This window comes from Cervus canadensis, chromosome 5 (assembly GCF_019320065.1).
Source record: "Cervus canadensis isolate Bull #8, Minnesota chromosome 5, ASM1932006v1, whole genome shotgun sequence".
In the NCBI taxonomy this organism is placed as follows: Eukaryota; Metazoa; Chordata; class Mammalia; order Artiodactyla; family Cervidae; genus Cervus; species Cervus canadensis.
Window position 1 is genome coordinate 46,889,834 of NC_057390.1, and position 17,470 is coordinate 46,907,303.

The following is a 17,470-nucleotide window of genomic DNA, read 5'->3' on the forward strand; positions in this document are numbered from 1 at the left end:
GATGGTGGGAGGCCTGGCCTGGTGGGAGGCCTGACCTGGGCCACTATGGCCCTCGGGAAATGGAAGAGCCTGGTTCTGGTGATGGCCAGGAACACCCAACTCACTTCTGTTCTTGCAGAGGCATAGCTGCAGCCGGACACCTTGTGCTTGAGGCTTGGGAGATGCAAGCCCGCCCCCCAGTGGTCACATGTCATAACCGCAGCCTAACAGCTCATCAAGCCTCCAGACCAAACCCGGCTCAGGCAGAGCTAGATAGGGGGCACCCCAGCAGCCTGGAGCACCTGGCTCTGGAGACCTTCTGTGCCCAGGTGAAAGGGAGGTACAAGTTCTACAAGAGCAAAGAAGCATGGAAGCGTCACAGACATGCAAGCACGCCAACAAGCCTCTGCCTTTTATTCTGGTTTTGGAAATAAGGATACAGGTCAGTGAGGTCAAATAACCCACTCACGGTGGTTCAGCCTGTAAGCATCACTTGTGGGCCAAGTCACGTGCACACGGCGCTAGTCTACCACCCCAATCAAATGAGACAACTGGCCTCCGCCCATCAAAGTGGCCCAAGGAGCCTTAAAAATACTGTTGGTGCCTCTGACCCAGACCTACTGGATCCAGATTCCTGGGCATAGGATGGGAATGCCTCCAGGGCCACTCTACACTGCCAGTTGGGCACCAGAGAACAGGATGGTCCTCTCCTGGAGGCCAGGGACATGCTGGATTCATGCCTGAATCTCATAGTACTGGCCCATAAAGGTACTTAACATTATTGGAGAAATGAAAGAATGAACCCATGAGCGGATGAATCAATGATTCTGAGGTCCCCTCCTGCTGTGACAGCCTGTGTGACTCCTGCACACGATTAGCGTGCTACACACACATTCACAGACATGCACACACACAGACACATACATGCACACACAGACACGCACATGCACACACACGGCAAAGGGAACCCGGCCTGCCACCCTGCAGGTGGCCTCAGCTGCCCAGAGCTGCCTGCCCCTCCCACGCCCCTCACTGGTACACACCTCCTTCTTCACTGGTCTGTATTTGTGCACCCATTGGGTGTGTGGCCCAGCCACGGGCAGACACTTGTTGGTGACCCTCAAGTGCCAGCCCCACCCGGTGGAGTTGCAGGCCCCAGGGCTGGTCACAAGCACGAAGGGGAGGGCAGGGCGGCAGGAAGGCTGGAGAGGCTGTGCGTGAGTCAGCCAGCAGGCGGGTAGCGAGAGGCCCCTTTTGGCGGGCAGCCGGCTCTCACACTTGGCTGAACAGAGACAATGGTGGCTGCCTGGCGGCCCGGCCTCCTTCCCACAGGCAGAGCCTTGGGTCCTCGAGTGTCCGGTGAACAGCCTAGCTGGGACGCAGCCAAAGGGAGCACAAGGGGGCTTCCCAGGGAGGGTGGCAAGGGCCCCTGGGAGCAAGCTGGGGCAGGGAAGGGGTCCCTGAGTGAGTCCTGGAGCTTCCAGGGGAGGGGTGTGTGGGGAGGGAGCCAGGCCTTCACCGCCCCTCACAACTCTCCAGAGCCCCCAGGGAACACAGCATGCGTCACCACCTCTTACCCTTAGCCTCCCTGAACCTGGAGCACCTCCTTCCCTGCTCTGGGGAGGCAAAGGCCCTTGTGGCAGGGCTCTCCACTGAGCTCTGGGCGCCCCCACCCCTCCTGGCCCTCGCTGACCACCGTTGGTTCCACTCTGATGATCAGCCATTGGCCATGGGAGGCAGGGCCTCCCTCATCTGCCCCCTCTGTGTGCAGGATGTAGGGAAGACCAGACAAAGGCAGGGGGCCCTAGAGCCAGCCTCACTGAGCCCTTGAACTTGCCGAGTCTCTGCTCCTGCCCAGAATGCTGTTCTCCGCAGTGGGCAGGGCCCAGCTGGGGTCTCCCAGGACCTCTTCCAGCAAGTCACCTGATTTCCAGAGCAAGACCGCTCCCAGCGCTGCAGCTCCCCTAGCCTGTCTATGCCGAGGTCTCTGCTGCCCTGGTCTTTGTCCCCGAGGATGGGGGAGCTCGCGGGGCCTCTGACTCTCAAACAGAGAGCTGAGAATTCCCCCAGGTCCAGGAAAGGTGTCCTCTGTGGCTTCTGAAGGGATGGAGGGTAGAATGGGATGAACTGTGGCAGCTGAGTCAAGTCCTTGACCTCTGTCCTCTCTTGGGAGCAGCCGGGGTGGGGGCAACAGTGTCAGAACTCCAGTGTGGTGTGCGAGGGAGCGAAGGGGGGGGGACCACACTAGGGTATCCTTCCACGGGGAAGAGGCAGGGCCCCATCCTCAGCAGGGACCCGCTGACATAAGGCTCTTCCTAGGGTTTCATCCCAAATCCACCGCAGGCCCAGGTCGCGGGGGGGAGTTGGTGAGGTGGCCCCGGCTTCACAGTTGATTGCGGTTCCGTTTGGGGATGATCTTCCGGTAGGTTCTGCGCTCCGAGATGTTGCGCTTGACCTTGGCCGTGGTGGGGGCCTCATCCTGATGCAGCGATGGGCTGGAGTGGGACTTCTTCAGGCTGGGCTTGGGCTCCTGCAGGTCTCCAGCCTCCCTCCCCAGCTGTTCCTCCCACAGGTCCAGGTCTTCTGACGGGCAGTGCAGACGGGCCACGAGCAGCTGCAGGTAGGTCTCATAGCGAGTTTTCTGGAACACACATGGGTCCCACTGCCTCAGCACCACCCCAGTTCCAGGTCGGGAGGGGGCTGGGAGGGTGAGGGACAGACAGATCACACCGAATGATGTTACAGGGACAAAGACGCCTGCAGAAAGAGGGCTGGGCCAACAACTAGCATTCTCATGGACAACGATCTCAGCAGATCCTGTCCTTCCCCGGGTATCTTAGAGTTACACCCATCGGCCTGGCCCTGTTCGATACAGCCAACACTGCCTGGTGCTGTAACTAACATCTCTGGAGCACGTTACGTAGCTAAGACACTAAAAGATCCATAACCCACTAGGCTAGAGATCTGTGCAGCACCGCACACAAACAGCACACATCTGTACGCAGCCCTCATTGAGTCTGAATAGCATTTTAACAACTGGCATCTGGAGAGCATGACGCTAAGTACCCTCATCTGCTTAACACTCCTCGGGCCCCCGTAACTAGCATCCTTCAGATACAGTTCCCAGTTTACTCAGAGCTTTCCCACCCTCCAGCCCACTGGGTCCTCATCCCAGCCCTGGGAGGCTGGTAGGAGTCATCACTGTGCTTTATAAAGAGGGAGGGTCAGTGTCAGTTGCTCAGTCGTGTCCGACTCTTTATGACTCTTCATGACCCCATGGATTGTAGCCCGCCAGGCTCCTCTGTCCATGGAATTCTCCAGGCAAGAATACTAGAGTGGGTTGTCATTTCTTTCTCCAGGGTATCTTCCTGCCCCAGGGACCGAACCCAGGTTCTCCTGCATTGCTGGCAGGTTCTTTACCATCTGAGCCACCAGGGAAGCCCACCAGAGAGGGTCAAGGCCTTGCTAAAGGTCCCAGCGAAAGGCTGGTCAGTGGTGGGGAATGGCTGGAGTGCTGCAGGCAGGGCTGGATCCTATCAGCCAGCCCTGGGACCTCGGGGAAGTGGCATGCTCATGGCCATGGATGCAGCCAATGCCCCAAGAGGATGAGCTAGAAAAGGGAGGGAGAGGATAGTGCAAGGCTGGTGGGCACAGACAGGAGGTGACACTGACGCTTGCTCCCCTCTCTGCCCCTGGGTGGCCTCTGCCCTCCTCTGTTATCACATTGCCCCTCACCCACCCTCCTGCTGAATTTGGGTGCAGGATTGGGGGTGGGGTGAGGAAAATATTTCAGTATCAATCAGAGAGCTAATAAAGATCATTTCTTAGTTATGGCTATGAATGCGGCATGGATGTGATCAGGTCTCATGCAAGTATATCAGGTGTGAACAAGTTTAATCTCTCTGTGCCTCCGTTTCCTCATCTGTAAAATGAGGATTAGTGTCCTTACCCCAGAGTAGCTGAATGACTAAATAAGACAATCCATGCAACAAGCTTCAGAAATACTGCCTATTATAATAGTATTAGGTAGGTATGAGGGGAAATAATTCTGTTAAAATATAGTTTTTCCATGACTTCCCTGGCGGTCCAGTGGTTAAGACTCAGCACTCCCAACGCAGGGTGCATGGGTTGGATCCCTGGTCAGGAACTAAGATCCCATGTGCCAAAAGGTGTGGCCAAGAAAATTATATATATATGTGTGTGTGTATGTATACACACATATATATACACACACACATACACACACACACACACACACACACACACACACATATAATAATAGTTGGGCTTCCCAGGTGGCTCAGATGGTAAAGAATCTTCCTGCAAAGCAAGGGACCTGGGCTTGATTCCTGGGTTGGCAAGATCCCCTGGAGAGGGGAATGGCAACCCACTCCAATATTCTTGCCTGAGAAATCCCAAGGACAAGGGAGCCTGGCTGGGAGGCAAGACTAAGCCACACACACACACATACACACGAGTGTTACCAGACAAGCAGCTGCTGTGTTCCCAGAACAAGAGGTGAAGTGGCCTGAGTGCACACGGACACACACACTTGTGCAGGCGTGTGCACACATTCGCGTGTATAGACCATTCACACAGGGCTGGAGCTCTCACCCAAGCCCCTCCCCCTGCCCTGAGCGGCGGGGAGCCAAGGCTGCAGGGACGGCCACGGCCATGAGAGGGCGGCAGAGGGTCCAGGCGGAGGGTGAGACAGCCGGACCTCACCTCGTACTCCAGGTACTCCTTCCGCAAGCGGTAGTCTTCCAGCTCCCGGCTGCGGCCTCGCCGCTCGGGTAAGTTCCTCTGCAGATCCAGTAGGTCGTCAGAGGCAGCGTCCAGGCAGTTCTCGTGGGATCGATGCTGCTCCTCCTGAGAGTGGGAGGCGGTGCGGGGAGCTGTTTCAAGCCCTCCCTCTCTGTCCCCACCATCCCAAGACGTCCCCTCTCTGTTCCCGAGCCCAGGAGGACAGCTCCATCCTGACCCAGGGGCCCAGATGTTCAGCCCAGCCCCCGTCCCCCACTTCTCCTAGGCCTGGTGCATAGCTTCTCATCTCCCTTCTAGTCCTCCAGGGTGTATCACACCACCACATCCCGCCCCTCCCTCAGGCTCAGGTCTTACCAGGGAGCCCTGGGTTGGGCCCACGGGCAGGATGGGCCGGACAAATTTGCGCTGGGAGCCCACCGCGGCAGGGAAAGGCGGAGCCGAGTGCGTGGCGGCGGCTAGGTTGATGCGTGCGATCCAGGAAGTCATCTCCTGGGCAGTGCTGTGGGCAGAGAGAGCGGTCTGTTCCTTGGACCGCAGAGTGCTAGCCTACCCCCGCCCTCCAGCCTCCGGTGGTCAGCACAGCCACCCAGCCACAAAAGCCAGAAGTCCTGCCACTAGCTGAGGTGGCTGACCTCTGCTGGTGGTTTTTCTCGCCCAACAGAGGCAAATCTGGGAAGGCAATAGAGTTTATGTTTAGTTACTCAGTCGTGTCCAATTCTGGGACCCCAAGGACTGTAGCCCGCCAGGCTCCTCTGTCCATGAGATTCTCCAGACAAGAATACTGGAGTGGGTTGCCATTCCCTTATCCAGGAGATCGTCCCGATCCAGGGATCGAACCCAAGTCTCCTGCATTGGCAGGTGGGTCCTTTACCACTGAGCCACCAGGGAAGCCCAATACAGTTTATATCAAACGCCAAAAAATGATCAAGTGTTCATGGCTTCCTTGAATCCTCTGTTTGGAACTGGGAGGCTTAGTCCAACTTTCAAGGAAGAGGTGGTCCCAGGGGTGAAACGGGCTTAGGGCAGGGGATGGTAGCCGGAAGTTCCCCGCTCCCCACACTTCATGTGTATCTGGGGCCCACCAGTGAAACATCTCAGGTCAAGCCTGCACCTTCCTCCAGGGTAGGGCCAGCACCCATCAGAGGATGAGAGGTTCACAGGAGGAAAGCTGGGGCCTTGCTATCTCTCATCTCATCCCCGCCCCCGACTTACGGTGCCTGGAAGAGGTAGAGGCGCCAGTCGGCCGTGCGCAGCTGGAAGACATGAGGCTTCTTGGTGTAGTGGGTGGCGGGGGTGGCTAGTGAGTGGTGCACCCCCACCGGCTCATCCACCATCTGCCCCACCAAACTCTCCCCATCAAGGCCGTGGTCCTCTCCCTGCCACAGGGCAACAGGGGCTCAGAAAAGAGGTTTCCATCAGCTGCCCACCCTCCCACACGGCCCATCAGGGGTGCAGACACCCTCCCTACCTTCAGGAAGTAGAGGACCATCCCTCGAAGTAAGGTGTGGAGCATCTTCCAGCCGCGCTTACCCCACGGCGCTGCCCGGGAAGCAGAACACAAAGGTGGGTGATGATCCCCCCACACATCGACACCCTCAGATGCACACCATCTGACCACCACCAGTCCCTCCCCAGGGTGCACAGAAACACAACAAAACACAACAGATGACAAGCAGGCAGTACTGTGTCTCACACACATGGGCAATCATGCTTAGATACCAAAACAGAGCTACTTACGAATAACAACACAAGTAGGTGCTCACCCAGTCCATCCTCCCTCAAACACACCCACCCACAAGCACAGCTCTTCTGGGACCTCTTTCTAGTCCCATCCAGAGAGACACAGGGGCTCAGAAGCTAGGGCTGAAGGCCTACTTCCCCATGGTCACCTCTTGGCCTTGCTCATGTGGCTTCTCACAACCAAATGCCAGTCCCCTAGCTGGTCACCACAGCCCCATCCATCTGGGATCCTACTCCTGCTCTGGTCATGTGGCTCCCTGCTCCAGAGCCCTCAACGGTCTGCAGAATGAAGCCCAGTGCACCTCGCGCCATCTTTTCTCACACATCCCACCCTGTGCTCTTTTCCTGGTGGGGATCTCTCTGCAAATAACCAGACTCTCCTTTCCTCCAAGGTTCAGCTCAGAGACCATCATGTCCCAGAAACCTTAACTATCCTGTCTCCCACATTCTACCCCCAAAACAAAAACAGAAGCCTCACCCTCCCCCACACCCCATACCCGATTGAGACCTCCCTGCAGCACGCAGCTAGCTCCTCTGTTTATCCCAGACACTGCCTTGTTTGTCTGATTCCCACCTTAGCACAGAGGCCCAGGGGGCGGGGGATCCCTAGGTTTGTCTTGTCTCTGCATCACCTCCCTCACCCCCAGCCCCGAGCTTACAGTCACTATTGAGGAAGGACCATGGGCTGCCCGTCCTCCACCCATGCCGTCTCTCTGCACACACTGGTAGACAGATGCCCGACAGCAGGGAGACACTCACTCTTCTTGCCATCCGCATCCTGGTGCATCTTCCGGGCCAGCAAGCCCTGCTTGTAGGTGGGCACCGTGGGGTCCTGGGCCAGCTGGAGGAAAGGGTTGCTCATCTTGCCAGCCGGGGGAGACGGCTGGGCCTTCTCGGGCCTGGCTGCGTCTTCTTCATCCCTGGGCATCAGAGAATCGGGCTGGGGCTGCTTGAATGGGCAGAGGCCACCAGGAGGCACCCCTGCCTCAGGACCCCACCCTCTCTCTTGCTGGGCAGCCACACCTCAGGACCCCCTAAAAGAAGCCCTCCTGCAAGGTCAGCCCATCAGCTCCTTCATCCCTAAGCCCTCATGGCCTCTGGCTCCTCCAGGTGTTACATGCCCCCCTGCACCCTCTCTGAGACCGGCCTGATGCCCTGCCTCTGGCTCCACCCATGAAGAGGGGAGCACTGTCCAGGACCCTGAACTCTCCCACTCAGCTGGGTGGGAGGAGGGCGGGCAGGAGAGAGGGTGGGGAGGGAAGATGGGTCTCACTTACACGGCCCACTCGAGCTTCTCACTTCGGATAGACCAGTAGAGGGCCTGGAACAGAAACACACAGCTGGGCCGGAGAGCCTCAGGCCAGGGGGCCCAGACTCTGGCAGAGGTAGGATGGGCATGCTGCCACCTCCATCCCAGTGTTGCTGCCCTTCTGCCTTGGGCAGCAAGCAACCCATGGATCCATGCATGCAGGCAACAATTAATCAGGCATTTGCCATGTGCTGGGCACTGTCCTGGGGGCTGGAGACACAAGGGTGAACAAGCCAATACCTGTCCTTCCTTGGGCTTTTGTTTGTGCTCAGTGTGACCACATGGACTCCAGCCCGCTGTGTGTGTGTGCTCAGTCGTTCAGTTGGGTCCGACTCTTTGCGACCTGATGGACTGTAGCCCGCCAGGCTCCTGTGTCCATGGGGATTCTCCAAGCAATACTGGAGTGGGTTACCATGCCCTTCTCCAGGGGATCTTCCCAACCCAGGGATCAAACCCAGGTCTCCCACATTGCAGGCAGATTCTTTACCGTCTGAGTCATCAGAGAAGCCCATAGCCTGCCAAGCTCCTCTGTCCGTAAGATTTGCCAGGAAACAATACTAGAGCAGGTAGCCATTTCCTCTGCAGGAGAGCTTCCCAACCCAACGATTAAACCCAGGTCTCCTGCGTTGCAGGCGGATTCTTTACCATCTGAGCCATGAGGGAAGCCCTTTCCTTGAATTTAGTGAGGCCAAGGGGAAATGAATCACCCACATACCATCCTGCCCAGAGGGATCTGAGACCGCAGGAATGGCTCAGTACAGAGTAGTTAGCATTTGCTGAGTGAATGAATAAACGAGATGCCATGACTTTGAAATGATACGACCAAGAGTACGCATGTCCAGGCGGCTGGCTGGCTTCTGGAGCTCTGGCCACACCTAGCGGGGGTGCCATGCAGATAGTAAGTGTTCAGTCAATGTTCGCTGAATAGACAGGAGAATAAATGCTGTGACTGCTTATGAAAGCAGCCTGTGTGCCAGGCCCTGGACTAAGCACTTGACCACCTCAATTTCATCGTGGTAACAGCCCTGCAAAATGGTCACTCACCCTGGGAGAACTTGCCTCGGCCAAAGTGTAAGCTGCCCAAGGCTAGAATTCAAACCCTGCAACCTCTGGCTCCTGAATCCTAGCTCCAGACTTTCACCACGTGAAGCTTTACACCAAGGACCAAAAACCAGCGCTTCTCAGACCTCACAGGCCTGAGAGTCACCCAGAGGCATAACGGAACAATGTAGGGGCCCAGCCCAAGATTTGATTCAGTGGACCCAGGCCAGGGGGATGTGAATTCACACAAGCTAATACATTTCAAGGGGACACTGATGCCGCAGGCTGGGCAGTATCACTTTTAGTTCCCTTCAGTAAAGGCCTGTTCTGGGATTTCCCTGGCAGTCCGGTGGTTAAGACTCTGTGCTCCCATTGCAGGGGGGACAGGTTAGGTTCGATCTCTGGTCAGGGAACTAGACCCCGCATGCCACAACTAGAAGATGTTGCATATTGGTGACAAAGACCCAGGACAGTCAAATAAATAAATAAGGAATTATGTTTTTAAAAAGGCGTGTTGTCTCAAGGATGTCTTGGCAGAGCCAGGCCTGAGCTCATGTTCCCCTTGGGACAGCAAGCTGAGGTTCTAGGCCCTATGTGGACCCCATGCCGTACCTTGAGCAGTTCTTTGGGGAAGTTCCCGCCGTCCCTCAGGCCGTTCAGGTTGGTTATGAATTCCTGGCAGCTCATGCTCTTCCCAATGTTCTGTGGCCAGAACATGTGGAGAGGGGGGCAGCTGGCACACATGTCCCACTCCAGCAGCAAGACCCCTGGCTGGCCACCCTGAACCTCCCCTGGATCCCCAGGGCCCTCCCTGACCCCATCCCAGGCCTTGGTCTTGGTTCCCCTCTCCCAGGACCCCCATAGGCTCTCACCTGTCCGTGCAGGTCCGTGTTAAGGAGCATGATGGCGCAAGTCAAGGTGTGCACACAATCTGCCCCCGCAGAGAGAAAAGGCCATTGGAACCGGGACTCCTGCACTGCCTCTGCCCACCCTCGGTGGGGGGACCTCCCCAATGCTTCTGGGCCCCCATGGCCTCCCAGCACACTCCCACCAGTCACCACCCAGTGAGCCGGCCCCTCCCTACCTACTGAGGAGAAAAGCCCGGGGTTGCAGTGATGGAAGCGCTTGGAGAACTGGTAGAGGATCCGCTCTCGTTCCTGGGTCTCCCCACTAAGCACCAGGGCCTGGAGGAAGCCCCTGGAAGGAGGTCCCGAGTCCAGGCAGAGCCTGGCAGCCTGAGCTCGGGGCCAGCCAGAATCCAGCCTCTGCTGGTGGTGCTTCCCCTCTGCTTCCCCACCAGCCATCCCTCCTCCCCAGAGAAGGCTCCCAGGTGTTACCGGAGCGCGCGGTCCAGGCTCTGGCCTCCGAACTGGAAGAAGGACAGGTACTCCTCAGCCACGGCCCTGCTGAAGTCATTGCTGCAGAAGGAAAGTGGAGATGAAGCCTGGGTGGGGACCGGTGGGCCTCCTGGGGCCTGATGGGGGCTGGGGGTGTGATCAAAGGAAAGGCACAGCCAGGGTGGACCCTGGGGCCCGAGAGGGCACCGGCAGCCCCTGGGACCCCATCAGCGCTGAGCAGGAGGGACATGGGGCTGGGGTAGGGGAGGCAGGTGGGCAGGTCTGGCAGCTCTAGGCAGGGACTGAGGGTGGTCCAACGTGACTAAGAGAGAGAGGCACAACAAGGGTCTGGGGGTGAAGGGGAGGGGGTGCGGTGGACAGGGCAGGAGTGCAGGCATGAGAGGTCAGTGGTGGGGGGACACGGGCAGCAAGGATGGCCCATCAGTGGTCCTCCCCATCCTGACTAGACATCCAGCCTTGCTTGAGTTCAAAAGCCCTTACTTCTTCCTCAGGTAGGCGGCCACTTCAGACTTCCGGAAGCCCTCCAGGTGATAGAGGCGAGAGGCCAAGTTCCAGGCCACCTTGTCAGTCCTGACGCCATTTGCCAGCTTGTCTCCAGCCGGGGGCCTCTGGCCTTCCTCTGGGGGTTGCACTTGGGGCACAGGGCTCCCAGGAAGCCTGTGGAAGTCCATCATTGTCCTCAGGCTCCCATTTGGGATGGAGACAAAGGGCTTCTGGGTCAGGTGTCCTTGAGGTCAGTTGGGGCAGTGGGGGGCAGTAGTGCTCAGAGTCCATGCCCAGAGCTCAGAGTGGGAGCTGGGGCTACCCTCTACCCCCAGGGAAGAGTGTGGGTCACAGCCCGCCTGACCTGACCTGGGCACCAGGAGGGCAGGATGAGGGCAGTATCCACACCAAGCCAGCAGGGGCTGGAGCCAAGCTTGGTACCAGCACGTTCTCAGGTAAACCACAGGGATGCACTGAGCCTAATTCACCTTGGGTGGCAGGTGCAGCCCTTTGAAGACCCTGCTGGTATTGAATCCATCCCAAGGAGGGGTGGGATTACTTCCCCAAACCCCAGCAGCCACTTGTGTCCCTCACCTCTCCTGCCCTCCCCATCATGCCTCCTTGCCCACCTTCCCTACCCTCAGGCTCCAGCCTCCACTCCTAGATCTGCAGCCAAGGATGGTGCAAGGATGAGGCAAGAACCAGAAGCTAGACTGGCTTTAGGGATGGTGATAGCTGGGGTGGCCATAGAGGTGGTTTCCAACCCTTGCCCTCCCATACCAGCTGCCCTGTCATAGAAGGGTCTCACTGCAGGGGCTTGGATGGGGATCTACAAAGGTGCACAGGCCCAGGAGACCCCCTGACAGACTCAGGGAACACTCAGGATCTCAGAAGTCACCGAGACCAATCTCCCTCTGACTCCTGCATTGTCCCTGCAACACTGCAACCAAGTACTGGGGTATCCTTGTTATTATCATCCAAGTTGCTTCCCAGGTGGCTCAGTGGTAAAAAAAAAAATCTGCCTGCCAATGCAGGAGACACAGGCTTGATCCCTGGGTCAGGAAGATCCCCTGGAGGAGGAAATGGTAACCCACTCCAGTGTTCTTGCCTAGAAAATCCCATGGACAAGGGGAACCTGGGCGGACTGCAGTCTATGGGGTCACAAAGATTCAGACACGGCTAAGCGACTGAGCACATGAGAGCACGCATCATCCAGGTTACCACACTTAGGGAGTTTGTACAAAGAAGCAAAACTTATCACAATACGAAAATGTTCACCAATGGACTACCCACTTAGAAAATTCAGCTGGACTTAGTAGTCCTCTCCACGTAACACAAATGCATGTCTCTGCCCCCAACTGGGTCAGTGACTTTGCTGGTAACTTCTCCCTACTTGCTGAGGCTCATCTGCATCCAACAAGGCAAACATAATGGAAATCAACTGAAAAGTGACATTACAAATCTTGCCGAAAAAACATAGGATGTTATGAAGTCCATGAAAGTGATACTGGAAGATTCCAGGGGTCACTTGGGAAGCCAGAGACAAGTAGAGGAACAGGAAGGCTTATTCCAATGAACAACTGAGGAGGAGGAAGTAAAAATAATGACATGCTTGTCACATGTAAAGAGAACTACTTGGGGGACTTCCTGAGAGGTCCATCGGTTAAGACTTTGTGCTTCCAATGCAGGGGGCACAGGTTCAATCCCCGGTCAGGAAACTAGATCACACATGCCTTGTGGTACAGCCAAAAAATGTAAAGAGAACTACCTGGATAACCAGCTGACGAAGCCCTCAAATACTTTTACCAAAATGACCTAGTCAATTAGTATTGTTACTAAAATAACATCTAGATAGGGAGGCACTTTGAGGGAAAAAAAAAACCCACAAAGCAAATATAATCTGTTATGGAATTGTATACTTTAAATGGATGGATTGTATGATATGTGAATTATATCTCAATAAAGCTGTTATTAATCTTCCTGACCCAGGGATTGAACCTGGGTCTCCTGCACTGCAGGCAGATTCTTGACCATCTGAGCCACCAGGGAAGCCCAAAATAAAATAAAGTAATAAATAGACCTTTATGACCTCACTGTGAAACTTAAAGATGAATGAGTGACATGGGCCAGCAAATTAGGCCAGGAAAATTAACTTCCTATATTGTATTAAATATAAGATTAAATAAATTTATTTCTGTAATATTTAGTGGGGTTTACCAAGAAAAGCATCAGTTAAACCTTTTTCATTATCTACTATGAAAGTATGGCTCACATTTTAGGTAGATTTATTTTTATTTGGGGTTGAATTAAGGTTAATTTCTGGTACAATGAACACTCTCTTTTTAGATACTGAGAGACTCTTCTGATTACCCTGGACATCTCCAGACACCATGCAGTGTTCCAGCAGTGGAAGAAAGATGCTTCTTTGGTTTCTGATACTGCCTGAGGTTCGCCATCACTCAATGGCATTAAGATCGGAGTGGAGTTAACCTTTCAGTTAGTGTAACACTTAAACCATCACTAGTGTTCCCTAATCTCTTTCATCTGACCTCAATTTGGCCAACAAAATCCCTTTTCCATGGAGAGATCCTAGAGGCTGACAGGCTTCACGCAGTATCCTTGGGGCAGGAGGACATTTAAGTGGATTTCCAGGTGGCCTATTCCTACCTTGGCTCACAGTTCTGGGGTCATTCAATCCTGCTATGGACCCCAAGGTCCACCACTCCTTTGGTACCAATCAAACCTTCCCCTGCTACTCTGTGAGGGAGAGAGATCTGGGTCAGCACTCTGGGCCTCCCAGTCACATCTTCAAATTCATAGCAGCATGTAATCCCCACACCACTAGCTCTGACCATCCCTCTTCCCAGACCTGCCTAGCATGACCCCCATTCTTCTGCACTCGTGGTCCTGGTCAGGTTCACTGCACAACCCCCTGGTCGTCTCCCAGTGTCTGGTCATGGACATGTCTCCCTGGCTGTCCCTCGGCACATGCAAGTCCTGCCCTACGTGTATGACCGTCTGCCCTTTGGTTTCTTGTGCTTCTAAACCCTCCAGTCTGTAATCCCGGCTTACATACATTCTATGTGAGGTCCCAGCATGCATTTCTCATGTCACCTCACACCAGTCAGAATGGCTATCATCAAAAAGTCTACCAATAATACATGCTGGAGAGGATATGGAGAAAAAGGAACCCTCCAACACTGTTGGTGGGAATGTAAATTGGTGCAGCCACTATGGAGAACAGTATGGAGTTTTCTTAAAAACCTAAATATAGAACTACCATATGATCCAGCAATCCCAGTCCTAGGCATACATCTAGAGAAAGCCATAATTTGAAAAGATATATGCACCCCAATGTTCACTGCAGCACTATTTACAATAGCCAAGACATGTAAACAACCTAAATGTCCACTGACAGATGAATGGATAAAAAAGATGCGGTATACATTGAGGGCTTCCCTGGTGGCTCAGATGGTAAAGCGTCTGTCTGCAATGCTGGAGACCTGGGTTTGATCCCTGGGTCAGGAAGATCCCCTGGAGAAGGAAATGGCAACCCACTCCAGTACTCTTGCCTGGAAAAATCCCATGGACAGAGAAGCCTGGTAGGCTACAGTCCATGGGGTCACAAAGAGTCGGACACAACTGAGTGACTTTACTTACTTACTTACTTATACACATATATACACATACATACAATGGAATATTACTCAGCCATACAAAAGAATAAAATAAGTCATTTGCAGCAACATGGATGGACCTAGAGATTATCATACTAAGTGAAGTCAGACAACTATTGTATGCTATGACTTATATATGAAGTCTAAAAAAAAAAAGATACAAATGAATTTACTCATAAAACAGAAATGGAAAAAAACTTACGGTTACCAAACGGGAAAGAGGGGTAAGAATAAATGAGGAGTCTGGAATTAACATATACACACTATTATATATAAAACAGATAACCAATAAGGACCTACTATAATAGCACAGGAAAGTATTCTTAATATTTTGTAATAAACAATAAGGGAAAAGAATCAGACTGGGTATTCTTAAATGCCTGCATAATTAGGAGGCAGAGGGTGCTTAGAATGACACTTACGTTTTTGCAGAAGTCAGGCAAGCGTCAGGCTGTCTGGCTCCGGCCTCCGCAGTCCTGGCGGGGCTTAACTTTACTTCCTTCCCTTGGTTTGGGGCCTCTCCTGCCTCCTCTTTTTCCAGGGAACCTGGCTGCACCCCATCTGTCTCCAGGAATGAAGGGCTTGGAGCATCTAGTGTCCACTCAGGAAGAACACTGTCTGGGGGGCGGCCCTGCAGCCGCAGGCTGCCTTCCCGGGAGGAGACAGGGCTGGGCAGGGAGTCGGAGCCTCTGACCACAGACTCAGGGCTGCTCGGCTCCGGCGAAGAGGCTGGGCTCCCCCAGGGGTGGCCAGGGGCCACGGTGCAGGGAGCAGACTCCTGGACACACTCTGTATCCTTGTCACCTGAGAAAGAGCATGGAATGAAGCTGGCATGGGGTGAGGGGCAGGCTTTGGGCCAAGGGGCCTGGCAGAGCCAGGGAACAGCCTGGGCTGTCATCACCAGCATGTCTCTCTCCCCTACCCCCCCACGCTCCTCCCTGAAACTGCACATTCTGTCCCTGGTCATGGGGCAGTGACCTCCCACACATGGGGCAGCAGGCAGAGAACTCCAGCCCCAAGGCAACCACAGGTTCAAGGTTGCTAAACCATGAAGATCCCGGCATCCAAAAGGCTGGGTCTTTTGTTGCTGTTGTTCAGTCACTAAGTCGTGTCTGACTCTTTGTGACCCCATGGACTGCAGCACGCCAGGCTTCCCTGTCCTTCACCATCTCCTGGAGCTTGCTCAAACTCATGTCCATTGAGTCGGTGATACCATCCAACCATCTCATCCTCTGTCATCCCCTTCTCCTCCTGCCTTCAATCTTTCCCAGCTTCAGGATCTTTTGTACATTTCATCATTTACTCTATGAGATGGTATTTTACTTTATTTAAAAAAATGTTATTTTTCATTTACTCTATGAGTATTTTATTTTTTTAAAATTTTTAGTCTTCATTTACTCCCAAGAGATGGGTATTTCATTATTTATTTTTTTAATTTACTTTTAATTGGAAGATATGGGGGTGGGCAGGGGATGAGATGGTTAGATAAGCATCCCCGACTCAGTGGACATGAATGTGAGCAAACTCCAGGAGATAGTGAAGGACAGGGAAGCCTGGCGTGCTGCAGTTCATGGGGTCGCAAAGAGTCGGATACAACTTAGCGACTGAACAGTTGCTTTACAATGTTGTGTTGGTTTCTGCCATACAACAACATGAATCAGCTGTAGGTATACATATGTCCCCTCCCTCTTGAAATTATTCCCTCCCACTCCCCACCCCATCCTGTCCTTCTAGGTTGTCACAGAGCACTGGGCTGAGCTCCCCATATTATACAGCAACTTCCCATTAGCAGAGAAGGGTATTTTAAAACCCACTGTATTGATGAAGTTACAGAGGCAGACACAGGGTCTAACCTCAAGTCTGTCTGGTTCTAATTCAATACAAGGGGACCCCTTAACAACACCCCTGGGATCCAAGAATGATCTTTGTCCCCACTCCCGATCAAGCCCCCAACCACTTGATTTTCCAGACCCCACACTGGATCTCACCTCTGTCCTGGGAGCTAAGAGGCCCTGGGGGCCAGGAAGGAATGACCTTGGTTGGCCAGCCCTGGGTGCTGGGCCCAGCCTGTTGAGAAAGATAGAGGTTCATCCATGAGGCCTGGAGACACTGAGAGGTGTGGGGGGCAGCGTAGGCAGGGGAAGATGAGGAGGGAAGCAGGACTATATGTACACAGGGCCCTCCTTCCCTGCTGTCCTCCCCCATCCCAGACCACACTCCCCGATCTGGGCCTCGGTTCAGAAGAGGCACCCTGGATGGGACCCACGTCCTAGGTGGGCTGGTGCTGGGCCCCGGAAATCACGGGGCTCATGTTCCCTCTTTACAGATGGAAGAGGTGAGGCCCAGAGAGGGGAAGTGACTTGCCCAAGGTTGCACTGGATGTGTGGCGGGTCTGCCGTTAGATTCCACATGTTCTGTCTCCCAGCTAAGTGTCTGGTCCACACAGGATGCTGCAGGCGAGGCAGGCTCAAGGCTGTCTCTCAGAGAACTCTTCGGGAAGAAAAGGAGGAGAGATTTGCCCCAGGGAAACTGCTTCCAGGGCCTTTCCGACATCCCTCTGGCCTCACCCATGTTCACTGACTTCTAGTCGTCTCTGCTCTGTCTGCTCAGAATGGGCCCTGCTTCCCGTGGCCCTGCTCAAGGAGAGGCTGTGTTGGAGCGAAGGTCAACAGCCCCCAGACACTGGGCTGGGCTCTGTCATCCCAGATAAGAGCAAACTGCCAGCTCCCAGGCCAGGGCTCCCAGGCCTCCCTCTGAGGACCTCAGGGGCCCTGAAGCAACCAGGTCTGAGAACACATGTCACAAAACAGAGCCACAACCACCCCCTACTCCACCCCAGCCTGTGGGTGGAGGGGCCTGGCCAGTGTTCACAGCTCCTCAGATCTCGGGGTCAGAGCTCTTCCCCATTGTTCTCTGGGATCACAGAGATTAGAACGTTACAGCCTGGCTCTGCCATCTTGAGTCTCCTTATCTCTTAAGCCAAGGCCTCCCTAGGGGAAAAAAAAGTGCTCACATAACTTGTCCCCATAACTTGTGCTAGTTGATATCAAGGACCTCTGCCACTGTCCCGGGGGCCTGAGCTGGTGAAACTGAATTCGATGAAAGATGCTAAAAGTAAC

At 54.4% G+C, this 17,470-nt stretch overlaps 1 protein-coding gene across 3 annotated transcripts in view; it reads right to left on the reverse strand.

The window, feature by feature from the left end:
* Nucleotides 1-370: 370 nt before the first annotated feature.
* PSD4 (pleckstrin and Sec7 domain containing 4) overlaps nucleotides 371-17,470 on the reverse strand; it is a 45,235-nt gene continuing 28,135 nt past the window's right edge. For all 3 annotated transcript variants that reach the window (XM_043468783.1, XM_043468785.1, XM_043468784.1), the window contains 15 exons: nucleotides 16,716-16,841; nucleotides 16,340-16,418; nucleotides 14,774-15,155; nucleotides 10,672-10,848; nucleotides 10,171-10,251; nucleotides 9,918-10,030; nucleotides 9,706-9,764; nucleotides 9,446-9,535; nucleotides 7,761-7,804; nucleotides 7,243-7,403; nucleotides 6,212-6,282; nucleotides 5,956-6,119; nucleotides 5,098-5,242; nucleotides 4,705-4,848; nucleotides 371-2,620 (listed from right to left, as the gene is read on the reverse strand). In XM_043468783.1, the coding sequence (XP_043324718.1) occupies nucleotides 2,363-2,620; nucleotides 4,705-4,848; nucleotides 5,098-5,242; nucleotides 5,956-6,119; nucleotides 6,212-6,282; nucleotides 7,243-7,403; nucleotides 7,761-7,804; nucleotides 9,446-9,535; nucleotides 9,706-9,764; nucleotides 9,918-10,030; nucleotides 10,171-10,251; nucleotides 10,672-10,848; nucleotides 14,774-15,155; nucleotides 16,340-16,418; nucleotides 16,716-16,841 (2,094 nt within the window). In that variant the 3' untranslated portion in view covers nucleotides 371-2,362. The remainder of the gene's footprint in view (nucleotides 2,621-4,704; nucleotides 4,849-5,097; nucleotides 5,243-5,955; nucleotides 6,120-6,211; nucleotides 6,283-7,242; nucleotides 7,404-7,760; nucleotides 7,805-9,445; nucleotides 9,536-9,705; nucleotides 9,765-9,917; nucleotides 10,031-10,170; nucleotides 10,252-10,671; nucleotides 10,849-14,773; nucleotides 15,156-16,339; nucleotides 16,419-16,715; nucleotides 16,842-17,470) is intronic.